Source organism: Piliocolobus tephrosceles, chromosome 2 (genome assembly GCF_002776525.5).
Source record: "Piliocolobus tephrosceles isolate RC106 chromosome 2, ASM277652v3, whole genome shotgun sequence".
In the NCBI taxonomy this organism is placed as follows: Eukaryota; Metazoa; Chordata; class Mammalia; order Primates; family Cercopithecidae; genus Piliocolobus; species Piliocolobus tephrosceles.
Window position 1 is genome coordinate 117,347,567 of NC_045435.1, and position 11,662 is coordinate 117,359,228.

Here is an 11,662-nt window from a genome sequence, read left to right on the forward strand (position 1 = left end):
CCAGGCATGCTCTGGCCTTGGGCCCTTTGCCCATGCTCTCTCTTTCCAGGTCATGGGCAAGTCCAGGCTAGAGGTATCTCATTTAGCATCTCCCCACTGCTCAAGCACAGACACCTGCACATGATTGGCACCAAGTAAATGCATGTTGAATATGTGAGTGAATGAAGAATGAGTGCACAATGAGAATACAAATAAGTTTTTGGTTGGTTATAGTACAATTTGGGGAGGAAGACCGTAAGACAGGTTTCTAGGTCTAACACATCTATCTTTTTAAACCTGCTAAATTATCTCTCAGACTCTTCTCTCAATATTTGGGAAAATGAGAAGAGTTCAAGGCTTTCATGAAGATTTAAAAATGACAAAATAATCCCTTTTTGAGCTTTGCATGGAGCGTTATGAGTTCTTACCGTTCCCTTTACTTATCATAGCCTGAGCGTCATACCTAGGGAGACCTTCATGAGTTATCAGCCCGCCAGATTCCCTTGGTACAACTAAATAACATGAATACCACATCTCATTTTGTTACTCAGGGCTGGAGGACCTCAACTGTTCCCACTGGTATAATGGAGGACTAGGCTTTCCTTACCTAGGTTCACAGCCACTGACATGGGTGAATGGCCCTGGAAAACTAATAATTATTTGATACGTGTAATGAATTGCATTGTTCTCCTTCTGCTTAATTTTGAAAAGATGGAAATGAAAATACATCCTGCTTTATACTTTATGCTGTTAAATAATTGAACATTCTTTTGTCCAATCATTGTAAATCGCTCCAAAGAAATGGAATTGTAGATCCTTTAAGCAGTAACTACTGATGAATCCTCTAATGGTGTGGGACACTGTGCCAGGGGCTGCAGAAAATCCCAGTTATCAGGGAACTTCGGTGTGGCAGGGGCAGGAGTTAACCAACACATATTCAAACTGTATGGCGAAATACAAAGTGCTGAGGGGGTTGGAAGAGGGAGAAGTAGTTACACCTGTTGACTTTACACGTGCCTGCCTGCCTTCCCTGCCTTTCCCCTTTCTTTCCCCGACCTCTCTCCCTCCTCCCACAAACATTTATACCTCTGATGTTTCAGGTACTGATCCCCATTCTGGGAGTGAGATAGTTCCTGTAACACAGAGCTTGCCTTCAGTGAGGGAAGACAGAAAACAAATATATCAACAAGAAAATATCACATAATGCTGGGTGCTGTGAAAATAAAATATGGTGATGTGATAGTGGCCAAGGGGTTACTTTGGTGTGGGTGACCCTGGAAGGCTTCGAGGAGGTGAGCCAGCCTTGTAGAGATCCAGCATACTGCATTTTTTGCCTTGGTAAGAGTTGGGGCAAAGGCCGGAAAAGCAGCCAAAAGATAGTGAACGGGGGTAATTCCTAGCCGGGCCCGTCAGGACCCAGTGTGGTTACCAACAGGTGTCTGTTCTGATTGCTCTTTTCATTGCCTTACTGGTACTTACATTCTGAGAAAAGAATTATAATTTCAAACATTAATTGAGCAGTTAGTATGTGCCAGGCATTATACCAAGCACTTTATCTTTACCAAGTCACTTTACCTTCCCAATGACCACCGAAATAGAGAAGACTAAGAGTTCTAGAGTTGAGAATGCTAAAGTTCAGAGAGGTTAATTAACTTGTCCAAAATCACACAGTTCTTTAGTAGCAGATCCAAGATCTAGTTCTCTGTCTCCACAGCCTTTGCTCTTCTAGCCTGGAAAGGAGCTTGGAAGCAAGAAAGCCCAAGCAGCATGCTGGGAAGATGGCTGGTTTGCGGTGTGTAAGGGAGGGAGGGTCGGGTTGGGGAGAGCTGTATTGACTGATAGATTAAACAGAGTGTGGGAACCAAACACCCGGAAGACTCTGTGAGATGGTGCCTAAAACATGTCACTGCTGGTATTTTTAACAGCCCAGGTCATTCCTTTACTTTCAAATCTTCAAGAACTGGATTTATCAGCCAACAAAAAGATGGGCAGTTCTTCTGAAAACTTACTCAGCAGGCTCCGATTTTTACCAGCATTGAAGTCATTAGTTGTTAACAACTGTGCTTTGGAGAGTGAGACTTTTACAGCTCTCGGTAAGAGATTTCCCAGATCCCTGCAGGAGCCATGCAATAATGTGAGAGGGAGACCTCTTTTTCTCTGCATTTCATTCCAAGGTTCAGCCAAATTTGTGAAGTACTAATTTGTCTTCTTTTCAGGACATATGCCTTCTTAAAAGTTACCTTCTGAAAGTCCAAAAAAAAAAAAAAAATGATTCTAGTATGTGCAGGGTTTTTTTTTTGTTGTTGTTGTTTGTGTTTTGAGACACAGTGTCACCCAGGCTGGAGTGCAGTGGCATGATCTTGGCTCACCGCAGCCTCTGCTTCCCAGGTTTAAGCGATTCTCCTGCCTCAGCCTTGAGAGTAGCTGGGATCACAGACAGGTGCACGTCACCACACCCGACTAATTTTTGTATTTTTAGTAGAGACAGGGTTTCACCATGTTGTCCAGCCTGGTCTCAAACTCCTGACTTCAAGTGATCCACCCTCCTGGGCCTTCCAAAGTGCTGGGGTTATAGGTGTGAGCCACCGTGCCTGGCCATGGTATGTGCAGATTTAACATTTAAAATTTAATGTGTGTACAACCAACCTGGGACCACCACATCCATGGTAACTTGTAATTTTGCGGAAGTGTCAGTATGAGTTGGGATTGCTGTGGATCTGATAGGAAAGTAAGCCATTTACTAGAGTGTGAGCCTAGCTAACTGGCAAGCAATCACTCCCCACAGGATTTATGTGCTCCCTTAGGAATCTGTGTATGCCTTAAGGTCACGGATGTGCCCCAGCCTACATCAGGAACCTACTGAATCTGAAAGTTGGTGACAAAGTTTCCATTTGATGACAAGTGCAGTGTCAGCAAGTAAAGGGAGGTGGCGTTGGGGACCCTGGCACCGTGTGCACAAACTACTCGTTCCCTGGGTGATCGATTTGGAGAAGTGCTACCAAGTGTCTTTGTTTCACAATATCTCCCCTTACTTGCTGACATTGCACTTGTCACCAAATGGGCAGAACTTAACAACTGATATTTATAGAGCATATCCTATGTGCCAGGCCCCTTTCCAAGAACTTTACATGCATTCACCAATTTAACTCTTACAACTGTATAAGGCTTGTGCCGTTGTTCTATTTTATATTTTGCAGACAAGGAAACTGAAGCACAGAGATGTTAAGTACATGAGGTAACCTCAGGTCATAAGAGCCAGAGCCAGGATTTGATTTAAGGCAGTCTAATTCCAGATGTTTTGGAGACAGAAAATGTACCATACTCTTCCCCACAGAATAACTGTAATCAGTTTGAGGAAGCTCACAGGCACCCCTTCAAGCTTATCTGTAGAGTCTCTGATGGGTCCATGGGCCCTAGAACAGCAGGGCTGAAAGCTACATATCCTGGGACTTTTCCCCATCCAGAGATGTGGACGATGAGATGAATGATGCTGAGGGGGCGCTGGGAGGAGGGCATGGTGAGGACCAAGTCTATGGGAGCTGAGCAAAATACTCGGGCTGAGCAAAATACTCAGGCTGAACAAAATACTCGGGCTGAAAAGGAGGGCAAGAATGCCCTAAATATAGTGTTCTTCAAATTTGGGGGTAAATAACATGCATTTATTTTTATTAATGTATAATAATACATAGCTACTCGTTTCTATGAATTTAATGCATTTATTTCATTAATAATAGCCCTTGTCTGGTTGACAGTACAATTCATTTTTAAGGAAGTGCCAACTGATTTAAAAAAAAAAGAACACTGGTGAGAAGGTTAGAGAGAAGGACTCTGTTTTTAGCATTATCCAGGAAGCACACAAATCCAACAACTCCAGCCATGTGTATGGGGGCAAAAAAGAGTTAACATAGCAGACTTGATGCTGCTATCCCTGGAAAGGCCTACTGTCAACCAGAAAGACCGACCCTTAGCTGATATCCCAGAACTTGGAATCTGGGGGTGTTCGTACCATTTCCTAACTGATAAGGGTGGTTTACTATGCCTAACCTGTTTGCACAAACAACATGGTTTATGCTGAACATGAGCTTTTCTTTTGTGAGCATGGAATTTTGGTATATGCTGGGTGGAGGGTACCTAGATGACTGACCCCTAGTAAAGAACTGTGGACTTGGGCCAGGTGCAGTGGCTCACACCTGTAATCCCAGTACTTTGGGAGGGTCTTGCTCTGCTGCCCAAGCTGGAGTGCAGTGGCACTATCATGGCTCACTGTAGCCTTGATCTCCTGGGCTTAAGCGATCATGCCATCTCAGCCTCCCCAGTAGCTGGGTCTACAGGAACGTGACACCACACCTGGCTAATTTTTGTATTTTTGGTAGAGACGGAGTTTTACCATGTTGCCCAGTCTGGAAAAATACGTTTTCTAAAGGAACTGTGGCCATTAGAAGGCACAGCTGTTTCTAATTCTAGCTGCACAATCAATGAATCATGATCAACGAGGTATTACACTAAATTATATCATCTGACATAAATCTACTATTCAATTTGAATTAAGCAAATGAAGCAAATATATATTTCTGTACATTGCTTTTAGAAGAAAAAGTTCCATTTCTCCTTAATGTAGATCTCTGTACCATGAGTAAGGGATTTTCTTACTAGACATTATAAAAGAATGTATATTTTCCCCTCGAACACATTATTCTCTAGAAGGAAGGCAGAATAGTTTAAAGTACAATTAACTTGGGAATAAGATATTCTGGTTAATTTTAACTTTGGGGGCAACTGAGAATTAAGCAGAAAATCTTTTACTTTTCTTTAAAAATCTTTCCAAAACACATTAGTTGCCTTCCTTGCCTGCATTGATTGCAGTGAAGTAAACACAAATGGGTTTTGGTATTTCAGACTCTTAGGGAGACTTGACCCTATCTCAATCTCAGCAGTGACTGTGCAGTGGAATATGTACCAACCAGGACACATTCTGAAATCTTGACTAGCCGTCCAAGCACTTTGCCTCTTTCTCCTTCCTACATGTGAAATGAAGGAAAGAAACCCCAGTTGGACAGTGAATTCCAATTTATCAAGTTTTGCTTTGCTAAAGTTTCCAATATTTCCCCAAATAAAAACAGACAACAGGCTGGGTGCGGTGGCTCACGCCTGTAATCCCAGCACTTCGGGAGGCCAAGGCTGGTGGATCCCGAGTCAGGAGATCCAGACCATCCTGGCCAACATGGCGAAACCCCGTCTCTGTTAAAATACAAAAATAATTAGCTGGGTATGGTGGCGCGCACATGTAGTCCCAGCTGCTTGAGAGGCTGAGGCAGGGGAATCACTTGAACCCAGGAGGCGGAGGTTGCAGTGAGCCAAGATTGTGCCACTGCACTGCAGCCTGGTGACAGAGCAAGACTCCGTCTCAAAACAAAACAAACAACAACAACAACAAAACAGACAACATAAATTGAGGCCATAAATTTAAGGCAGAAGAAAATGGCCTCTACAACTTTCTCAACCCCAGTTATATTAATGTGTTGTCCTAGACTAGTTTCCTCAAATCCAAAGCTTATGATCTGTAAGAAAACCTAAATTACTGCTGTTCTTATCGTTATCACTTTTAGCTGAAACCTCTGTTCACCTCTCTGCTCTGGAAGTATTTAACCTTTCTTGGAACAAGTGTGTTGGTGGCAACTTGAAGCTGCTTCTGGAAACACTAAAGCTTTCCATGTCTCTTCGAGTGCTGAGGCTGAGCAGCTGTTCCCTGGTGACAGAGGACGTGGTTCTCCTGGGTGTGTATCTACTTGTTCCCAAGCGGTCTTGGCATACAGAGCAGAGGGTGCCGCCCCTGCAAAGCACCGGGTGGGGAGGTGGGGGAGGCACTAGACTTGGGGTGAAGCCCTCTGTGCAGATTGCCTTCTCCCCAATATCTCCGGAGAGTTCTAATTAAAATGAACAAAGGCAATTCTAAAACCACATGACAGCGGGGGGTGTTTCCTAAAAGGATATGGATTTAGACAGGTGGGGCGGTTCCCGGAAGGCAAACAACTGTTCCACGCCTCCCTGGTCTGTGAGTTTTCCCACTTCAGACATCTACATCTCACCCATCCCCATGGTTCCAGCACTATTACTTAACTTTTCCTTTAAATTGACTCTTTAATTTAAATGCTTTTACTTAAACAAGAAGCTGATTATCACTGTAACTGAAATGCAGGTATCACTTCTCATAGATATTAGACTGCTGATGGCTTTGATTAGAGACTCCTTCTCTCTATTAGAAAAAGATGAGAGGGGTTAAAGGCATACTGTAGTAACAATCTGACCCTTTTTCCACATCAGTCTAGAAAGATGGAAAGATAATTGAATAAGGAATAACTTTTGCACTGTGGGATTGAGGCTTCCCAAATATTCCCTAAAATCATTCTATGTGGCCAGGCGCAGTGGCTCACGCCTGTAATCCCAAGACTTTGGGAGGCCGAGGCTGGCGGATCACTTGAGGTCGGGAGTTCAAGACCAGCCTGACCAACATGGAGAAACCCCATCTCTACTAAAAATACAAAATTAGCAGGGCATGGTGGTGCATGCCTGTAATCCCAGCTACTCGGGGGGCTGAGGCAGGAGGATCGCTTGAACCTGGGAGGCAGAGGTTGCGGTGAGCCAAGATTGCACCATTGCACTCCAGCCTGGGCAACAGGAGTGAAACTCCTTCTCAAAAAACAACAACAACAACTCATTCTATGTTTCCACTTTCCCATTATAAAACAATAACCAGAGAGTACTCTCTCTGTCTCCCGTCTAGCCTTGTCCTCACACTCCAATCACTCACTATTCAGCCATCAACTGCCAGAATTCCAAAGCAATGAGCACGCCTCCAAATGAAGGGTCAGAACAGTCACTCCAAGTAGTTGTATGTGTGTTTTTAGTGTATATACTAGTCAGTTTTGCTATGACGTGGCACATGGGCCTAAAAATCATGTGTTATGCAAGAATTATTCAGTAATAAACACAGGACTTATGGTTGGAAGCACTGCACTCAAATACTTCATCAGTGGCATATTTTAAAAAACAGAAGCTATGAAAAATAGCAATACAGTTTTACATATTAAATAGTTAAGAAATGAGCAAATATTAGACTTTCCCCTGAGAAAGACCTGAAGTTTGTCTGTGGAAGTGGCCTGTCCACACTTCAGTTGGTGGAAAGAGGGTGTGTGGATAGATGAGGGTTGTTGTCCTCATGAGGTGTGTGCATGTCTACATTTTCTTTTTCTTTCTTTCTTTCCTCCCTCCCTTCCTTCCTTCCTTCCTTCCTCCCTCCCTCCCTTTCTCTCTCTCTTTCTTTTCTTTCTTTCTCCCTTTCTTTCTCTCTCTCTCTCTCTCTCTCTCTCTCTCTCTGAGTTTCACTCTGTCACCCAGGCTGGAGTCCAATGGCATGATCTTGGCTCACTGCAACCTCCACCTGCCAGATTCAAGACATTCTCCTGCCTCAGGCTCCCGACTAGCTGGGATTACAGGCGCCTACCACCACGACTGGCTAATTTTTGTGTTTTTGGTAGACACGGGGTTTCACCATGTTAGCCAGGCTGGTCTCGAACTCCTGACTTCAGGTGATCCACCTGCCTCGGCCTCCCAAAGTGCTGGGATTACAGGCGTGAGCCACCATGTCCAGGCTGTTTATTTCTATATGCAGCTCAATTCAGCTGGGGACAGTCTTATATGTTCACCTAGTGTTTCCTGTGGACAAATCGTGCATAATGCAAACAAGAAATTTGCATTATGCTCAAATTGTTTCCTGACATTTCAGTCTCATTGAAATAAACTTGTGTTTTCAAAACAAGTGTTATAGCAAAAATGATTGTAATTAGAAGATGGAACAAAACATTGTGATTTTAATTTGCATTTCCCTAATGACCAGTGATGTCAAACATCTTTTTATGTGTGTATTTTCATTTCTTAGCTCCTTTGATGAAATATCTGCTCTAAATCTCTTGCCTAATTTTAAAAATTGGATTGTTTGTTTTCTTGTTGATGAGTTTGGAGAGCTTTTTAGATTTTTCTGAATACAAGTAAGTCCTTTATCAGAAATATAATTTGCTATTACTTTCTCTGGGTCTGTCCCACTGGCTTTTTCATTCTCTTAATAGTGTTTGTTTGCAGAGTAAAGCTTTCAGTTTTAATAAAGATCTATCAATTTTTTAATTTGATGAATTTTTTGTATTGCGTCTTAGAGTGTTTTGCAAATCTAATTTCTCAAAAATTTTTTCCATATTTTTTCTTGAAGCTTTGTATTTGCCTTTTATATTTTGACCCATTATCTATTTTGAGTTAATTTTTATACAAGGTATGGGTAGAGATTAATGTGTCTGCATGTCACTGTCCAATTATTGGAGTGCAATTAGTTGAAAAGACTATCCATTCTCCATTGATTTGCCTTTGTATTTTTGTCAAAAATCAATTGGCCATATTTGTGATGGCCTACTTCTGGTCTCTCAATTCTGTTCCATTGATCTCTGTTATTTTACCAATATCATGCTGTTTTGATTGCTGAAACTTTATAGTAAGTCTTGAAATGAAGTAGTATTTCTTTGTTCTTTTTCAAAATTGTTTTGGTTATTCTAGTTACTTGGCATTTCCATATACAGCTAGCATCAGATTGTCAATAGCTATTTTAAAAATCCATCTGGAAATTCGATTGGGATTACATTGAATTTATAGATCAATTCAGGGAGAAATGACATCTTAACAATATTGAGTATTCCAATCCATGAACACAGTCTATCTCTGTATTTAAGTATTCTTTGATTTCTTTCACTGGTGTTTTATAGTTTTTATATTTTGTTAAATTTCTATCTGAGTATTTAATTTTTGTGCTCTTACAAAAGATACTGTTTAATTTTAGATTCCCAATGTTATTGCTAGTATGTGGATATACAATTGATTTTTGTATATTGACATTTTACTGCAACCTTGCTAAACTCATTTGTTAGCTGTAGGATATTTTTGGTAGATTCTGTAGTATTTTCTATATAGACAATCATATCATCTATGATTACAGACAGGTTGTTTTTTTTTTTTTTTGAGATGGAGTCTCATTCTGTCGCCAGGCTGGGGTACAGTGGCGCCATCTCAGCTCACCACAACTTCCGACTCTTGAGTTCAAGTGATTCTCCTGCCTCAGCTTCCTGAGTAACTGGGACTACAGACACTCGCCACCACCCCCAGCTAGTTTTTGTATTTTTAGTAGAGACGGGGTTTCACCATGTTGGCCAGAATGGTCTCGATCTCCTGACCTCATGATCTGCCCGCCTCGGCCTCCCAAAGTGCTGGGATTACAGACATGAAACCACCGCACCCAGTCTACAGACAGTTTTATGTCTTTACCTCCACTGCATATCTTTTATTTCTTTTTCTTGGTTATTTAGCTGGCTAGGATTTCCAATAGATGTTGAACGAGATGAGAGCAGACATTCTTGCCTTGCTTCCAGTCTTAGTCCCCTAAGCTGAGGGGGAAAGCGTTCCATTTTTCACTCTTAAGTATGACGCTAGCTATAGGTTTTTTTGTAGCTACCCTTTATCAGGCTAAAGAATCCTAATTTGCTAAGAGTTCTTATAATGAATTTTGTCAGATTATTTTTCTGCATCTATTGAGATGAGCATTTAAAAAACTTTATAGTTCATTAATATCATGAATAATAATATTAATAATAACTAATAATAATAATTAATAATATTAACTGATTTTTAAATGTTAAATCAGCCTGGTCATGATCATTAGGTATTATCTTGTTTATATAGCATTGGATGTTATTTGCTAATTTTTTTTGAGGATATTTGTGCCTGTGTTCACAAGGGATAACAGCCCACTGGTTTTCTTATAATGTCTTTGGCTTTGTTATGAGGGTATAGATAGCCTCATACAATGAGTTGGGAAGTGTTCCTTCCTCTTTTATTTTCCAGAAAGATTGGGTAAAATTGGTATTATTTCTTCCTCAACTGTTTCACAGAATTCACCACTGAAGCCATCTAAACTTGGAATTTTCTTTGTGGGATATTTTAAATTACCAATTCAATTTTAAAAATAGAGATAGAAAAAAAATAGAGCTAGGACTATTCCAGTTGTCTATTTCTTCTTTAAGTTTTGATAGTGTCTTTTAAGGAATTGGCCCATTTCATCTAGGTTGTTGAATTTATGGAATTAAAGTTGTTTCCTTATTATCCTTTTACTGCCCATAGTGATACCTCCTGTCTCATTCCCGATATTGATAAGTTGTGTTTCTATCTCTTTGTTCTTGGCTAGTGTGACCAAAGGTATTAGTTTTCTGTTGCTGTGTAACATGTTAATTTGTGGATTAAAACAATATCCATGTATTTGTTCACAGTTCTTTTTAAAAGCTTATATAAATGTAAGGGGCACCAGTGCAGTTTTGTTCCATGGGTATATTGTAGTGGTGAAGTCTGAGGTGCTGATGTAACCATCACCGGAATGAATAATGCGGGAAGTAATTTCTCATCCCTTACCCGGCTCACAGTTCTGTAGGTAAGAAGTCCGGCACAACTTGTGTTGGTTCTCTGTGTAGGGTATTACAACACTGAAATCAAGGTGTCAGCCAGGCTGAGTTCTCATCTGAAGGCTCTAGGAATAAATCCACTTTCAAGCTCATTTTTGTTGTCAAGAGTCTAGGACCTTGCAGCTGTAGGACTGAGGGTCCTCTTTTCTTGCTAACTCTCAGCTGGGGGCTGCTTTCAGCTACTGGAGGCCAGCCACATTCCTTGATACATGGCCCCTCATTTGCAAGCCTAGAATGGATTGTCCGTGCCTCTCACACTTTAAATCTCTCTGACTTCTGTAACTTCCTTCCTCTTCTGCCACCAGTAGGAGGAAATTCTCTCTGCTTTCAAAGGGCTCCTGTGATTAGGTTAACTCCATATGGATAATCTCCCTTTCTTAAAGTTGGGTGTGCCATATAGCCTAAGCTAATCTTGGGAGCAAAATCTATCACATTCAGTCCTGGGGACACAATGGAAACCTTAAGGTGGCTATTTAGAATTCTGACTATCACAAGGGTTTATTGATGTGAGTCTTCTAAAAAATAAGCTTTTGATTTTTATTTATTTGTTTTTCTAAATTAGACACCATTAAATATATTTAAGTTATTTTATTTAATGTTTATAATTAAAAATTGCTTCTTCAATTTTTTTTTTTTTTTTTTTGAGACAGAGTCTCGCTCTGTCACCCAGGCTGGAGTGCAGTGGCGCAGTCTTGGCTCACTGCAAGCTCCGCCTCCAGGGTTCAAGCCATTCTCTTGCCTTAGCCTCCCCAGTAGCTGGGACTACAGGTGCCCACCATTATGCCTGGCTAATTTTTGTGTGTGTGTGTATTTTTAGTAGAGACAGGGTTTCACTGTGTTAGCCGGGATGGTCTTGATCTCCTGACCTCGTGATCCGCCCATTTTGGCCTCCCAAAGTGCTGGGATTATAGGCGTGAGCCACCACACCAGGCCTCAATTAGGTCTTTTTAATTTTTGTCTGCATCAAATTTTATTTGCCATGTCTTCAGCCATCGTATATATTTTTTTAATCTTTACTGTCAGTTTTTTCTTAGGTCAAATTTATACTTTTACATTTCATCAGGGTATATTTTCCTTCTTTGAATTTTTAGTCAATAACAAGTATTACAGGTCAGGCGTGGTGGCTTACACCTGTA

General features: G+C 41.1%; 1 protein-coding gene across 2 annotated transcripts in view; it reads left to right on the forward strand.

The window, feature by feature from the left end:
• Positions 1-11,662, forward strand: part of LRRC31 (leucine rich repeat containing 31) — a 31,918-nt gene that overhangs the window by 16,439 nt on the left and 3,817 nt on the right. For both annotated transcript variants that reach the window (XM_023213524.2, XM_023213525.2), the window contains 2 exons: positions 1,905-2,072; positions 5,586-5,753. In XM_023213524.2, the coding sequence (XP_023069292.2) occupies positions 1,905-2,072; positions 5,586-5,753 (336 nt within the window). The remainder of the gene's footprint in view (positions 1-1,904; positions 2,073-5,585; positions 5,754-11,662) is intronic.